Source organism: Cyanistes caeruleus, chromosome 20 (assembly GCF_971803275.1).
Source record: "Cyanistes caeruleus chromosome 20, bCyaCae1.hap1.1, whole genome shotgun sequence".
NCBI lineage: Eukaryota > Metazoa > Chordata > Aves > Passeriformes > Paridae > Cyanistes > Cyanistes caeruleus.
The window spans coordinates 9,734,380-9,751,301 of NC_141720.1; the positions used below are offsets into that span (position 1 = coordinate 9,734,380).

The 16,922-nt window shown below is 45.9% G+C and overlaps 1 protein-coding gene across 3 annotated transcripts in view; it reads right to left on the reverse strand.

The window, feature by feature from the left end:
• The window catches only part of MAPKAP1 (MAPK associated protein 1), an 81,476-nt gene that overhangs the window by 21,957 nt on the left and 42,597 nt on the right, over positions 1-16,922 (reverse strand). For all 3 annotated transcript variants that reach the window (XM_086858514.1, XM_086858515.1, XM_086858513.1), the window contains exon 7: positions 13,650-13,759. In XM_086858514.1, coding sequence (XP_086714640.1) covers positions 13,650-13,759 — 110 coding nt within the window. The remainder of the gene's footprint in view (positions 1-13,649; positions 13,760-16,922) is intronic.

The window sequence follows — 16,922 nt, forward strand, 5'->3', positions numbered from 1 at the left end:
CTGAAGAAGAAAAACTCCTTCCAAGGGCAGGGGGCAATGCCCTCCTGTCCTTGCTCCACTTCTGCTCACACCTGAGAGCTGAAGTGCACATTAAGTTCTCAGCTGTTTTAATCCAGTAAAACAACAGATACCTGAAAAATCTCAAGTAATTCAAAGCCCTTTTAACCAGGTCTCAAAAAACCTGGAACTGAAATAACAAAATCTATTCCCCCTTCATGAGTACTTAAAAGATTTCTGACTGTTTGCTGACTTTGAATTATGAGCATATATGATGAAACATTTAAAATATATAAAAAAATTAAGTCTTTCAGCCTCAGATGGCATGCCTAAGGAATGGAATTTGTTAGCCAATTAATTTTAAATTTACTACAGCAGAATTTCAATTATACCTTCTCATTCCATCTTCCCACAGCCACGTGAGACACTCGTTGGCCTGGGCGTGTTCCCTCCCCGATGAGTGTTATGGACACTCCTCAATCCCAGTGCCACTCAGAGCAGATGCAGTGCCAGGCTTTTTGCAGGACACAGGAGAAGCCCCACCCTGCCCAGCAGAACCACTGATGGCATGAGGAGCTGCCACAGCACCTGCAGTGCAAACCATGCAGCACAGAAAGGCAAACAGCACCATCACTGCTCCTCTGCCGGCTACTGGAAATGTGATTAACAATTTAGATTTAAAATAAATTAGATAAACAGAGGCCTTCTAGTTAGGCAGAAGCAAAATATACTGAATTGAAAGAAATATCAAAGCAGTAAATCAATTTGGATTTAAAATCTGGTGTAGGTTTAAGAACAGGACCAGCGACAGCAAAACCCAATGGCTTTGTCTGTTTTCCCAAGCATGTTCAGAGATTCACAACTACATCTAAGGGAACTGCTGGCACAGATCTGAACATCTGTGCTGTTGGTACCCAGTCCCAAACCCCTACTCAGTGGGGGCAAACCCTGACAACAATGGAAGGGTTAAATGCAGGCAGTGTTCACCCTCCCTCTGTATGGATCCCATTCCACCAGCTGGATCTACCCCAAAGGCCATCACCCCCATCAGAACCAGCTGCTGAACCCTGAGGAGAGCCATCAGGGATCACACCCCTCAGCATGCCCTGCAGTGGCACAGGATCATTTTTATCTGGAGCAGCTTGAGAATTCCATGATCAGGTAAATTGTTTTACGCAGTTTGTGTCAAGCCTGTATTAGCTCTGCTAATAAAGCAGGGAAATAGAGCTCCAGAGCAGGAATCAGGTCAACCTGCCTTATGGATCACTCCTTAAAAACAGAAAATACTGAGAAATTAATAAAAAAGTGCAAACGGATTTTCAGAGAGTATCTACTCTTCAATTATGCTTTAAATATCTGCCCACATTTACATGACCTCTGCTTCCCAACAGATGAAGAATGTTAGGCTGAGTCTGTGGAGGAGTTTTACTATCAGGCTTCTCTCACATGTTCAAATGATGTCACTGTAGTAGGAATATTGGATAATTTAATGGTCTCCTAATGGAATCTTGCTCTGTGAATTTCAACAAATTTTCAAGTGGCAATACCAAAGATGGATTTTATGGGTTTCTGTAATCTCATGCAAATGTTCAATGCAGTTGTAAAATAAACCTTTAAAATCCTGGCACGGACTGTGCTGGCCAGTGTCTCAAGGCAAGCTTTCCTGCTGATGGCAGCTCCCAGGCTCCACACCCCTCCTGTGGGTGATCCTCCATCACACACATCCCTTCCATCTAAATCCCTGTTGAACCTCTCTCACCATGGATTCTGCCCACGTGGCTATTTCAAGCCACCCCTTTAGAGACAGGAATGGTCATCAGGAATTAAAAACAAGGAAACAGACCCCAGGGCCCACAGCTTCCCTATGAGCACACAAAGGTGCCTGGGAAGAATCCCACCCTATAAGCAAATTCAGGGTCCCTGGTGCAGAAGGGAAGGGCCACCTGCATACCAACAAACCAATTCTGCTGCCATTTCAGCTGCAAAGCTTTCAGAAAGGGCTTTTGAAAGCATGACCCATCAGTTCTAATTTTTAAAACTTATCCTTTCAGTCAAGACTAGAAAAAGGCCCATTCCAACTTTTATCTCCACTACAAAGTGCTGTTATCTTGGGCTGTTGTCAGGAGCTCTCTCTCTCTTTCTGCTGACAAGCAGAGACTAGAGAGATAAGATTGGGAACGAATCTCACTTCTCTGAGTAAATAAATAATCAATACTCATCTAAATGTAAATGAGAAAGTATCCCCCTCTGATAACAGGGCTCTTATCAAACAGCCAATTTTCTGCAGACATTTGGCCTCAACCAAATCACCATCATTCAGCCCCAGCCTAATGGCTAAAAATCGTAACTAAATTGAACCGATCACCAGAGATCAACTAAGTTCAGCCATGGCTACTACGGGTTCAAATGTTTGGAATGCAATTTTTCCCCCATTAACTTTCAATAGCAATGAAGAATGCCACGGTCAGGGGTGAATCTGCACAATAAACAATACTAACACTGCAACAGGGAACCAGGCTTTAAACAAAACCCCAACCAAGCCCCTCTCTGTCTCCAAACTAGTTACTAGGGTGAAATGAGGATTATAGAAAGAATATTTAATGTTTGTGGAGTTGTCAAACCCAAACAAAAAAGACCAGTACCAACAAAAAAAATCAAATTGTTGAAAACTGAGCCTGTATTTTACAGCATTGGTCTCTGCTAAGAAAACATATCCCTATGCCTGTATATCCCTCTCTTCACCTTCAAGAGCTCCCATAATTCTCACCAACACCCCAGTTCCACCTGTGCTATATCAGCTGTTTCTGCTCCCTTTACTGTCTGTGCACTTGTCCAAAACACTTTTGAATTTCCCATTTCCATGACATTTACCTCCTGAATTTATTACACTGTGTGAGGAAAAGTATTCCTTTTGTTCCAATGAGCCATTGCCACCCCAGTGTTTGGGGTGAGCAGCTCCTGTCTCTGAACTACCAGGAAAAAAACCTTCCCAATTCACTGTCCCCACCACCTGCACTTCACAGACAACTCTTGTACCCAGTTGTGCCTTTTCCACACCAGAAAAGCCCTTCTCTCCTCAGCATCTGCTCCTCATTTCACGTGCCTGATCCATTTCCACACTCATCCCTTTCTGCATCTCTTCAATTCTCTTTTTTGAGGCAAAGTATAGCAATTAAGATGTGGGTACGTTGGGATTTATGAACTCAGTTCCTGATGTTCCATTTACCTGCTCCTACAAGGAGCTGAAGTGTTCAGAGAACTACCTGTGATGATGCTGGATACTTTTCCTGACTGATGGAAGGTAATTAGAGCCCATCATTGTACACATATAGTTACAGTTGCTTTTCACCATGTATATTATTTTGTACTCATTGACACTGAATTCCCTCTCTCATTTTATTGTCCTGTCACTCAGCACTGTGGATACCTCTGCAGTGCTTCACAGACAGCTTTTATTTGCACTATTCTTACCTCTTTTGTATCAACAGCACATTTTGTCACATCAGCATTCACATCCTTTCCATGCCCCACATTAAGGAACAATGCAGGTTGCACCAGTTCCACTGGAGCCCCACCAGTAACCTAGTTACTAATCACCGAGGGCCATTATTCCTATTCTTTGTTTCCTGTCTTTTAATCAATTATTAATCCATGTGAGGATCCTCCTTCTCATCCTGTGACAGCTTAATTGCTTTATGAGCCTTTGTCAAATCTTTTTTGGAAATCTAAGCATGCCATGGAAAACCCACCATCACACTCAGGTGGTCTCTGGCTCCCTCTCAGCCTGCTGGAGCACAGCCTGCTCTGCCACAGCCTTGCCCCTGTTGTTTCATTTACTCACATGTCATCCATTAATGCTGCTCTTTGCTAGGGGTTTCTGCTGCAGTTCCACAGCTGATGAGACAGCCCAGGCACACCTGAACTCCTTCCACAACCCCCTGCCACCACCACACCCGAGAGCAGCTGGTGTGAGCAGCACCTGAACGTGGTGTGAATGGTGCAACACCTCCACACCTGACCTGCAGCACTCCCCAGATGCTGCTGCCTGCTCACCGGGCCCTGCAAGAGCCACGGAACCACAGAATGGCTCGTGCCAGAAGGGAACCCCATCTAGTCCTTTCCCCTGCCTGGCAGGGACACCTTCCACCACCCCTGGCTGCTCCAAGCCCTGTCCAGCCTGGCCTTGGACACTCCCAGGGATCCACCGGCAGCCACAGCTGCTCTGGGCAAAAGAAAGAACAAAGGAAAAGAGAAAATAACTAAGAAAATGAAAAAGAAAAAATCAGAAATGTGGACAGCTAGGCAGCCACAGCCCAACAGCCACGGCAACAGATGCTGGGCAGGAGGGAAGCAAAAGGGAACTGAGCACTGTCCACAGGCAGAAGGCAGCAGAGCAGTCAAAAAAACCCTGTTGATAAACACTTAACACTGATGTCCGTGGGACTTTCCCTTTCAAGTCCCTCCTTTCACAAGGATTTATGATTTATTGCTTTGCTGCTCCATCCCTGGGCTTTGAAAGCGCGATTCCGCTTGAGTTTAAACTGTATTTATATTTATTTTTTTGTTATCGCTTTTTTATTATTGCTATAGAAAATATTTGCTGGAAATATGTTGCAGCTATTACAAGGTCATAAAAAAGAGGAGATTTATGTATTTCTATCATTTCAAATAGTCTGTCAGAAAGTATCAGTCGTGCTAAGTGTAAGACTGCTGGATTCCAGTGTTCCCTCTGCCAGCACATGGGCAGCAGATGGAGGAATTAAAATAGCTCAGTGTGGAGGCTCCTTGGGTGCAGGCTGGGAGGAGGGAAACCGAGGCAGCTCCTCGTCCTCCTGGGGGAACCCTGGGTCCCCATGGGTGCTGGCCATGGCCCCTGGGCCAGAAACAAGAAGGGTTGAGGGAGCAGCAGGATCAATCCAGTGCAGAGGGCAGAGAAAGTGGGAACAGGGAGAGGGCTCAGGCCTCCTCCTGCGGGAGCTTCCTTGGAGCATGACAGAAGGGGCAGGATTCCATTGTATGCTTGGCAATGACAATAAGACAACAGAAAATATGTAAACAGTGCGAGAGGAACTGGCTGCAGAGCAGAATGTTTACATCTCCAATCCTGCTGCTGCGAGGACGTCTTAAATCTGTTTATCTGCTAAAAATCCCCAAAGCCCCTCAACACCTCTGAAGTGGAATAAAGATTTTATCATTACAAATGCAAATACTGGTTAATAAATAAAGATATTTAAATAGTGAAAACAAACTTCTAACATTACAAACAAGCATGAGAGGTTTTTTTTAGCCCAATCTGTTTTTCCTTAACTTGCACTGTTGTGACATTACTGAATTTTACACACAGTTATCTGCCGCTCTCCACAGAAATACAGATGGTTTTTGTAGAAATAAACAGTCATTTATATGAAACAATTGTAAAATAGTTTATGGAAACCAGTGGTGTAATGCATTCAAATAAATGCCAGGCCTGGTTGATGGAGAGCCAAGGTGTTAAATCACACTGCTCAGGAATTCAGCTGCGGGAAACAGATAGTAAATCCAGAGTGACAGAATTTCCAGTGATGGCAAAGGTTTCTGACATCTAGTCCAGTACACAAAAACTACAGCAGTTCAAACCTATTTTACTTAACACTACCTTGACAGCCAGTGAAATTAAAGAATTTAGTCAAAAGCCCCTTAAAAAGAAACAAACACTTCATTTCTGGATTGCTTTTCTGGGAAACAGCAAATGTGCAGCACGGCCAGCAGCAACCCGGGCTGAGCACACTGTCACCAGAAGGGTTTCACTTAATTCCGCCTTTTTGCATTAGCAATATGTAGCTCTAAATAAAGCTGAGACAAAATCATCATGTTTGATCTATAATGTAAAGCACCTACAGCAGAAATCCAATACACAGATTTTATTTTAAACTCTGCAGCTGCCCTGTTCTCAGCCCCCACCAGTGCCTGGAATCGTCCCCAAGGGGCTGTGATGGGGCCAGCCTGGATGGGCATTCCTGGCTGAGCAGCACCAGGATCAGTTCCTGATGTTCCATTTACCTGCTCCTGGATAATCCCACTGCCTGGATTATCAAGTGCCAAAGGTGCTCTTTCCCTGCTATGAAGACACCAGAGATTGCTATGCAGTTTTGAGCAGCACAACCACGGTGCACTCAGGGTTCAGGAAAACAGAGCAGGGAGCAGCTGGTCCCATGAAGGTACCAGGGACCAGCTCTGTCTCTGCTCATCAGAGTGGGTGAAGCAAACACAAAAATCTCAGTCACCCAAACACTGAGCTGTACAGTTTAAAATGTCACATAAATTACAGCATTATGACCAACCCAGAAGAACCAGTAACCAGATGAATTCAATACCAACAGGTCCAAAGCAGACCCTTTTCAATATTTCACTTTCATCTCAGAGGCCAGACATGAAAATTCTTTTCACCCATGCAGGCTGACCTTAACCCAGCCCCTCACCAGCCCAGGGCTAACTGGCCACTGCTCTTCTGACCCACTATTCCCAAGCTTTATTCCCGATGGGCTGTTCCACGTACACCGACATCCCCGGCCCAGCACGCGGGGTCTGCTCAGCGTCACCAGGCTGGGGAGAGAGAAAGGGCACGAGGCATAAATCATCCTCACTGCAGAGCCAGGTCTGGAGGCAGAAGGAAACCATTCCCAGCAGTTCCATCTCCCCTCTCAGCACAGAGGAGCTCGCCCTGCTTACCCACCCTGCTGCAGGGAATGTCCCACAAAAACAGGCAGGGAGAGCTTCCCCTTCCCCATCAGCTCCTGGCTGGGGTGCTGAGGGGAGCCCAGCACAGCTCTGGGAATGCTGGCACAGCTCTGGGAATGCTGGCACAGCTCTGGGAATGGGGGCACAGCTCTGGGATTGGGGGCACAGCTCTGGGATTGGGGGCACAGCTCTGGGAATGGGGGCACAGGTTGTTGAGCAGGGTGCAGAGAGCCCTGACCTGCAGGAGCTGGGCAGCACCCGACCCAGCACAGGGGGACAGTGCAGGACAGCGTGGAGACAGTGTGGGGACAGTGCAGAACAGCATGGGGACAGCGTGGAGACAGCATGGGGACAGTGTGGGCACAGTGCGGGGACAGTGCAGGACAGCGTGGGGACAGTGTGGGCACAGTGCGGGGACAGTGCAGGACAGCGTGGGGACAGTGTGGGGACAGTGTGGGGACAGTGCAGGACAGCGTGGGGACAGTGTGGGGACAGTGCAGGGACAGTGCAGGACAGCGTGGGGACAGTGTGGGGACAGTGCAGGGACAGTGCAGGACAGCGTGGGGACAGTGTGGGGACAGTGCAGGACAGCGTGGGGACAGTGCGGGGACCAGCATCACTAAGGAGTTTCCAGGCAGAGCCATTCATAGCCCGGCCAGCAGGCTCTGCAGGGCTGCTGTAATGAGCCAAAACAGAGCACCCGGAGCCAGAGGAACTCACAACTACCATTAAGCAGAAAAGCACGAGTGTGAACACAAGGAAATACAAATTAATTGGCTTTTCACTGTCACAGATGCTGGGGCTTCCATCCCAGAAAGAGTCAGAGCAAACATATGCATCGCCTACTCGAACATATTTACTTTTAAATTTAAACTCCTCCGTTACCATCATTCCATGACAGTATCAAACTTTAATGACAGTTTATTCTAATTGTAGTTCATCTGTTAGAAGTGCTTTAATCACAGGGCTTTAGCTTTACAGTTTATTTTATCTTTTAAATTCTTCCTATTTCAAAATGTATGAATAAATACATATATGTGCAACCAAAATACTTACACACCTCCCTTTATAGACATTTTTTTGTCCTGCTCTCCTGCCAGCAAGGTAGGGTGAGGAAGAAAAACCCCAGCAAGGCCCACAGCTCCTCTAGCAGCTGTTTTAGAACATTTAAGTAAGGAAATTTGACATGAAATGTGGTGCTGACTCTGACATGTCAGAAACAGGATTTTCAAACACAACTCAGATCTCTCCTCCCCAGTTTCTCCTCAAACAAAGATGAACCCCAAGCAGAACTTTTTATCTGAGAGTCTCCAGGTTTCGAGGGGTAACCAAAACTCTGTGTGAACAAATCTAAAACATGGGAATAATCAACCACAACAAAAGCTGGGTCTGTAACAGACTGTGCTCCCAGGTACCAGGGGATGGAACAGGCTCTTTTCCCTGGCCTTGGCAGCTGTAATTCCTCTGATTCTGGTGGAGAGACTAAAATATGATATGGAGACTTTTATCTTTAAGTTCTATGCCTGTTTCTTGAATCTTTCTCTTTTCTTATTATTGAGCTTCCTGTGGCAGTGAAATAATACACTTAAACAGACCAGGAAGATTATTTTAAACTATTTTTGGTCACTTTACACATTTTAAAGAATGCAAAAAGCACTGGTTGACAGCTGTTAGGGACTTGAATGTTATTGCAAAGCAGCTGTTTTCATTTATCGAAAAAGTATTAATCTTTCTCCAAACTCACAGAACACTGAGCTAATAACTCTCCCTCTAACCTACGGAAAATACAGGTCATGTCTGTGCAATGTTGGCAGAAGGTTTTGTTTATAACAATTAAACTTGTAGAGCATTTTGTTCTTAAAAGGACTGAGCCTTTCTGGTCGGGGGCTGTTTGCAGTCGGAGGCAGCTATTAAATAATAATCAGTAGCATGTTCACCCTGCAAAGAATTTCTACTTGAAATCAGACAAGATTAATCAGAGGAGACTTCTCTGTTCACTAGAAATTTTAGATGAAGAGAGGCTGACACAGACCAGGAACAGGCAGGATTATTCCAACATTTCAGCATTTTATGTTGTTTAGTTTTGTCTCTCATCTCCTTCTAAGAACATTTGGTTTTTATATACTGACATCAATGCTTAATTTGTTTGAAAACAAAGCCTCTGCACACATCCTCCCTGCATTGTTATTTACTTTACATTAGTATTTATAGTCCATTCAGCCGAGCTCTGGAGGAGAAGGCAACTGGCATCCCAGGGAATGTGTTTGTTGAAGAGCAGCAGGAATGAGACAGCTCACAGGCAGGGAGATAACTTCCAAGTGTACATATAGTTCCTGCACATATTTAATTTGAGAATCACCATGGCATCAAGATACATGAAGTATCAAGGATGAAGTCACCATCTTTCTTATGTTCTTAAAATCATAATCCATGCAAACGTATTTTATAGGGAATATTGAGTGCAGGCTTTGATGCAGATATAAAAAGCCTGAAAAGATCTCCTTGCCTGCTGCACACTGTGGGCTGCTGTCAGCCTCAGCTGAGCCATGGGATCAGAGCATGGGCTGTGCCTTCCACCTTGGAAGAACTGTGCCTGCCTTGGTCCCACTGAGCCTCCCTAAAAAAGCAGATTTTAAAGTGCACGTCTACCACAACCCAAATTTCTTACATGTTAATGGGGTAACATATGAGTATTGGTGAAAGTAAGACCAGCAGAAACACACACCAGACTGACTGAGCAGGAAAATCATTTCCCAGTACAGCAGATTAAGTTCTAGGGGTAATGGTGTTTTACAGTTCTGCAACATGATCTGTACGAGTTACAAAACTTCCTCTGCCAAGCCCGAGGGTGGGATTTTCAAGCATGCCCAACAGCTACCTGCTCCAGAAGTGAATGTTAAGGCTGTTGCTGATCTCTGGGGAGCAGAATTATCCCAAGTACTAAAACACCCAAATCTCACCTTCTAAAACAACTTTTCAGGACTCAGTTATTAGAGCTGCTCAAAATCCAGACAGCATGGTATCTGACATTTTTACTGATAAATTCAAGGAGAACAGGAAGCTCTTATGCTCCCAGTCTCCAGCATGTGAGTTCTTTTCTGCAGATCTGCCACACTGCAGAGATTTTATATTTACACCATCAGCTGCTGAATGCTTAAAGAAAGGAGATGTAGGCATGGCAGGATTATACAAAACAACCCTTAAAGCACCTCTGGACACCAGGGTTCTCGTTATCCCAGTGCTTGAGCAGTGCCAGGCCCATGCTGTGCCCAGCCAGATCCCTGTGGCACTGATGGAGCTCCCAGCTCTGTGGCTGGGGCATCACCCATCCTTGGGCTCTTTCTCTCCCATTTGGGCTATTTTCAGAAAACTCTCCTGCATGAGCAGTGCCCCTAAGCCCCCTCAAGGTGCTCCATCCTGGATTAGACCAGTCTCCCCTAGCAGCTCATCCCACAACTGCAGTGTTTTATTTCCAGCCCTCCCATAAAATATGCCTGTGCAATACACGCTGCTGAGCACGCAATAGGTTAAACAAATTGATGATAAAGTATTCGACTTCGTTAGTTTTCATTACCCTAAGAAAACATCAATTACATTTTCTATTTTATGAGTGTACACAGGGGAATCCATTACAGTAAGCCAGAGGTTGTACGACTCTCTGCTGCTTCTTTCCTCAGCAAAAAGAGCAGCTTGTTTTTGAAGCCAGTGACACCAGCCCAGAGGAGGGGAAGGCACACCAGCATAGCTGCATGGACAGCTCCTATCCTGATTTATCCAGCCTGGCTCCAACTAATTAAACATCTGCCTCAACAATTTCCTCTGCAGATTTATCTTCTCCAGTATGCAGCCCTGACTGGTATATGCAGGCTTCTTCCTAACTTGCAGCCATTCCCTTGCCCTTCTCCCTGTTGGTTCTTTGGGCACGTGGCAGGAGATGATCCAGCATTCCCATTAACCCCCCTGTGGTGGCACAGGTCAGCAGGTCCCACAGTCCTGCTGCAGGACAACCACATCCTCTAGGAAGGGACTCAGGGCCACGGCTCTCTCAGCTGCAACACATCCAGTTATTTCAGCACCTGCACTTCCCCCTGACTGGCTCAAATGTTATTATTGTAAAATGGTCAGAGTTCATATGTCAAAAGCCTTGAGACACTGAGAAAGAAGAATTGCAGGGAAGGTAAAATAGTTTGAACTATTTGCAATAATTTTATCTAAATAGAGCTAGGCACAATCAGAATATTGCTTCTGTTTTTTCAGGCCTCTTTCTATGAAGCAAAGGTTGTAGCCTACTTCTGTCTCCTACTGACCAGTATTTTGCTGCAACAAATAATTTTTACTGGCTGAACAAAATATTTAGAGAAAACCGGTCTCATGTCTCAGCCCTGGTCATGATGAACAAACCCTTCCCAACTGTACCACAGGAATTCCTCAAATTTTCCTCACCCAAAGTAGCCAACCCAGGTTTGCATTTTCCTACCAATTTAGGACCACTCTGGAAAATATCCTGTCAGTGGTGAAAATAGATCAGTAAGCAACTGCTTCTACCAGTACTGGAAAACAGTATAAGCTGTAATGTAGTAAATTCATCTCTCCTGCAAAGGCTGATCTGGAGGCCCATTGAAGACAGGCAGAAAAGCTCACAGGCATTTCAGTTTTATTAAATTATTCCAAAAACTTTAAATAAACACAGTCTATTTTTGGTAACAACCTTTTTAAAATCAGACCAATCAGCTGTAAAGGAAACATTGCTGAATGAGGAGAAATGCTTCTCCTAAATTATATCTTATCTTTTATTCAGAACTTTGACATCCTAATCCATTGGTTAAGAATGACCTGAAGGACCCTGGTCCAGGCCCGTGCTGTGCTAATGCTCTGATCTGCAATTCCATTTATCCCTGCATCTGACAGTGACAGAGGCACATCCTCTCCAATGATGAGGGATCTGCTAGATGAGGAATGATGGCAAAATTTTTTCCTACTCCTGCTCCCCTGCTCTGTGCCCACTGTGGTGGCATCCTGGGTTCTCCCTGCCCTCACAGGATTCCCAGCCCGTGGCAGATGGGACTAGCATGGCCTGTCTGGATCCAGAGGGTCCCCTCTGTGCACACAGCTACAATTGCTGCTGCTGCTTTAAAGATGACAGCAAGACCCTCCTAAGCCCTCCCACACCCACAAAGCCTGATAAGCAACTTTTTGGGAGAGGAATGTAATTGGGAATAAGGAAAGGTTTGGATATTTTTTTTTTTGAACCACTATATACCCTGTTCCTGCAAAGGATTCTGAGCAGGAGGGCCAAGGCAGCGGAAGTGAATGTATTAGCTGAAGGAACAAATGCCAGGTCCATTCCTTTTCTAAACTACTGAGCAAAAGAAACAAAGTCAAAGCAGAATCAAATTTCAAATGGACAAAGAATATAACATCTGTTACACGAAGGGGGAAGCAGTTTAAAGACCGAGCTAAGTGAATCCTTTAGCAACCTCCCTTCAGGGAAAGGAAATCTGACCCCAGGAAATAAATAAAAGTCACCCAAAAAGTGAACAAAAGAGGTGTTTGAAAAAACCCCAACACCATTCATCGCCGCTAACGACTTGTTCATTATGAGTGATGATGGATAAAGACTTCTCACGCTGAGATGAAATCAAGATTTATATGCATTGTTTCCTCTCCCAACTTGTGGGAAGATCATCATCATTTAATTCTATCTCTGCGGCCAGTGATGGGCATCCAGAGAGCTGGTTATCACACGGCGCAGTCAGCTGGCAAGGGCCGGGACGTGCCGCTGGCACATCTGGACGGAGGCGCCGCAGCCCGGGGTGAGTGATGGCTCCTGGCCACCCTCCAAATTGCTGCAGACTGGCGGGGCTCCTCTCCACCCCCAGCACTGCTCCTCTCCACCACCACCCCACCAACCCCCCCCGCTTTTTTTTTTTTTACGAGAATCAGATTTTCATTGCTCCATTCAATTGCTCTTCTCTGCCATTTTTTACAGCTCTTATCGTTCCCTTGGAATATGGCCTTGAGACAGCTCATCCGTGTCCTTCACTGTGTTATCTCTTCTAACTTTTATTAAAACTTCAGCTCTCATCTGAAGATAGCTAATTAAATCCATGACAGATTATACACACATTTAAAAACTGCACTGAACTACTTTTTCTAAGGAGAACAGGGTTTATTTTCTTTTCCCATAGTTAAAACTGAGGGTGTATAAGGAGGTTTCATTCATTTACAAAGACAAGATCCTTATCTTTCCTACTATATAGATGGGTTTATATTAAAGTTCCTTTGTTGCGTGACAAGACTCAGTGCAATTTCTCTCAGTAATTATTTCTTGTTGCTGGAAAGATCTCTCAGCCTTATGCTTCTGAAATATATACACTAACATATATGTGAATGCACATCTACCCCCCAGAAAAACATTGTTTAAAATAGAAATACAAGCATTGTACATTTTCCCTTTTTAAGTGTTCATATGCTTTAACTATAACAGCACTATTTTGATAACATTGCAGAAAGTAAATTTTTCTTTTTCACTACAAGTAACAATGAATCCTTGAAATTATTTAAAATCGCACTAAGCATAATTTTCTTACATAAGTTAAAAGTATATTTGCAAACTCTATCATGGGCTGGACTTGCTGTACTTCTACCCATCATCCCAAATTACCATGAACTGGTCTTGAATGCAAATGGCTTTGTTATCATAAATAAATATTTGCAGGAATGGATATACTGCTCTGCAGCAAACATTATGCAGCTCCTGCACTGTCAGCTTTGTGCCAGCATGGAGAACACAGACCTGTGCACAGAACTGCTGTGAGTGGGGCTGGGACACAATCCCCCAAATCTGAGCAACGTTCACAACAGTTAAAAAGAGATATAAAATATACTCATGGAGAAAACACCCTGCCCTCTAGAAAGTACGATAAATAACCCACCTGAGCCTCTCTGTGATCCCTTCCTTCTCTTTAAGGCCTTTTGTAAGATATCCTTCATGGTGACCTTCATACTGTCCACCTGAATAAGTGAGAATCCATGAGCAGCATTTCTGCAAGACAGATGCACATGCAGTTTTACAAAACAATCATCACTGGCAGCTCCCCGCAGCCCTCGTTAGCTTCAAGCAAAGCACTCGTTAGGCACACGGTTAACAAAGTTGGGCTGTGAAGGGAAGTTAAAGGAGAAACCAAGCAAACTGCCTTAGCAAGGCAGAGACAAAACCAGCCAAAATGGATTGACATTCAAGGCAAGGGGTGTAAGGATTTTCCTCATTTATTGTTATTTTGGATTGCTTGATGCTCAGCATTAGAAAAGAAAAATGAGCCAATGTGCCTGGGGGGCTCCTCAGCTTGTGTGGGGGGGTGTTTTGCAGCACACAACAGGGAAGCAGTTTGCAGTGGCATTTTCACCCGTGTCCCACATGGGAAAGCCGTCAGTGACAAGTGGCAGAACACCCCTCAGTGACAGCAGCTTTGCAGCACTATCGAGGTATTACTTCCATGCAGTATTTCCAACCTAAAGGGGTTTCTTTGGACACGTGTTTGTGAACACAATGGCACAAAATCTCCCAGAAAGATCCAAGGCAGTGGGTGCTTGTCCTGGGCATCATCCATGGGAGAGGCCACACAGGGGAAGAACTGCAAAGAGCATGGGCAGCTGTGGGGGATATTGCTGCCAAACACCGAGAGGGGCAGCCCTGGTGTAGCAGAGAAGATGACAATATAATAGAAGAGACTCTGAATGAGCACATCAGTAAATTTTGCCCCTTAGCCCTCACAGTCAGTCTCGGCTCATGTCAGTAGATGTCACTGCAGACAGTTCCAGGGAAATCCAAGAGCTGAAGGCTCCCACCGGAGAGATTGCTCTGCATGGAAAAAACTGGTTTGCAAAGCTATTTGGGCAGGAGGAGGAGCCTTGTATCTGGCAACCAGGAATTTTAATCAGGGAGTACAGCTTTATATGAACATCACAGCTGGAATATTTTTAAAAGCAACTGGCAGGCAAAAGCAATCCAAGCAACACAAGTACATCCTGAAAAACAAGCCCATATTACATGTCACTTTGAAACACAAACGCTGGACTAGAGGTTGGAGCTCAGGACACGTCAGATGTGGCATCCCCAGCCCACGCCGTGACCCAGCTGGGATGGAGCCCTCACCATCACTGCTGTGCTCAGGGTGCTCACTGCAGCGTGATATGGGGCCAGGAACCCCCTGCCTGGGCACGTGCTGGTCACAGTTCAAGGTCCTGCAGGCCCCTCGTGCTCTTGGGACCAGCAGCCAAGCCTGGGCTCAGGACATTCCCCCCTCCCTGGAGTAAGATTCCCGCTCCTTGGTTGTGCATTGGTCTCATCTGAATTTCATTTTCAATTCCCTTTGTTCCTGGCAAAATGAAACTGCCTAAAAGCCCCAAATTTATGTTCTCCAGACCATTTATTATTTATAACTCTATCTTACTCATCTTCAAACCAAATAATCCCAACCTTTTTGTGCATCTACTTTTCCCTCTGTTTCTGCCACGTGTTCAGTGCAGCAGGAGCAGAGCTGAAGGAGGGAGAGCCACCAGTCTGCAGGTGACACTGCCATCCTGGGAACAGCCCCATGGCTCAGAGACTCTGGCTAACACCTTCAATGAGCAGAGATGTTCCCCAGCACTTCACTGAGGAGCAAATTTCCCCTGAAACTGCCGTGGACCCCCATGACCTGCACAACCACAACACAACACCTGCCCTTCGCCCAGCAGTGCCCTGGCCAGCCCCTCACTTCCCAAAAGCCTCACAGCTTTGGTCCCAGCCAACCTGATGAGCAAGACTCAGTGGATTCTTTAAAGGGAGAAATCTATTCTACAGTTATAATCACTGAAAGGAAACTACCTTTGTGCTTTAATTTAAACAATGCAAGGTTTCTCATTGAGGTGCTACATGAAAAGCCCTCCATGCTGGACCAGGCCATCACAACACCTGGTGCCTCCAGGTAATTCATACAATGCTCTGCAAGACCTACAGGAATTTTCCAGAAAACTCCAACCTAAATAAATAAATAAAAATACTCCAGGTTAAAAAGAAATTGCAAAGGCAACAGAAGTCTTCCAAAACCGGCCATGGCCAAAACAACCAGAGTCACAATTGTACCCTTAGTACAAAGTGCTTTTCAACATTTTTCACCCCAATCAGAGCAGGCCTGCAGCCCCCTTCCCACTGGGCACAGTGACCATCAGCAGATGGCCCCAGCTCAGGGCTGCTCACGCCCACGGATCAGGAACATCCCAGAAACAGAAGATTTTCTCTCAGTTCCTGACACTTCAGCTACTAAAGAGCTCAGGCTGCTGCGATCCCGCTCGTGTTCCGGGCCGAGTGGGCTCGGCCGACTCTTTCCATTGAGCAGCTGGCCTGAGAACTGTCAGACTGATTTCCCTGACACTCCATTACTAACCCCTGCCCGAGCCACGGCCATTCTTTGCCTCAGAAGCTGGATCTCATCCCAGAACAATCTTTAAAAGTTTATTTTACTGATCAAAGCAAAATAAGAAAGCCTCTGTGTTTTGCTATATTTAGTGTGCGAACCGTGAGTGAGCGCTTGGCAGGGCGGTGAGGCGCAGGGCACACCCTGCTTTTGTAAACTCTTGGCTATTTGCTCTGGAGCAGAGCCAGAGGTGCTGAACCCCCATCCTGGTCCAGCTGCTCCCTTTCCTGCCCTGGCTCCCCTCTCACAGGGCACCACAGAACCTCAGTGCAACACTACAGCACTCGGCAACCCTGCACATCTGAGCCGGGGGAGGATTTAAGCCCAGACCAAAATGCTGCTGTCGTCATCCTGGGGCCATACCAGTGGGTCAGAGCACATTTCCTGTGCCCAGAGGAGAAGCCCTGTAGAATCACAGATTAGCTAGAGTGGGAAGTGACCTCTGGAGATCACCCCATCCATTCACCTGCCCAGGCAGGGTCACCCAGAGCAGGGGACACAGGAACATGTCCAGGTGGGTTTGGGATGTCTCCAGAGAGGGAGACTCCAGGCTCTCCCTAGTCAGCTGTTCCAGGGCTCTGCCACACTCCATGGAAAGAAGTTCTTCCTCACGTTGAGGTGGAACTTCTTGTGGTTTAGTTTAAGGCCACTGCTCCTTGTCCTGTCACTGGATGTGCTGCCAGGGTGTCCTGAAGGCAGGCTTGGCACAGGATCTTCTGGAGCACCACCAACCCACCACACCCTGCCTTG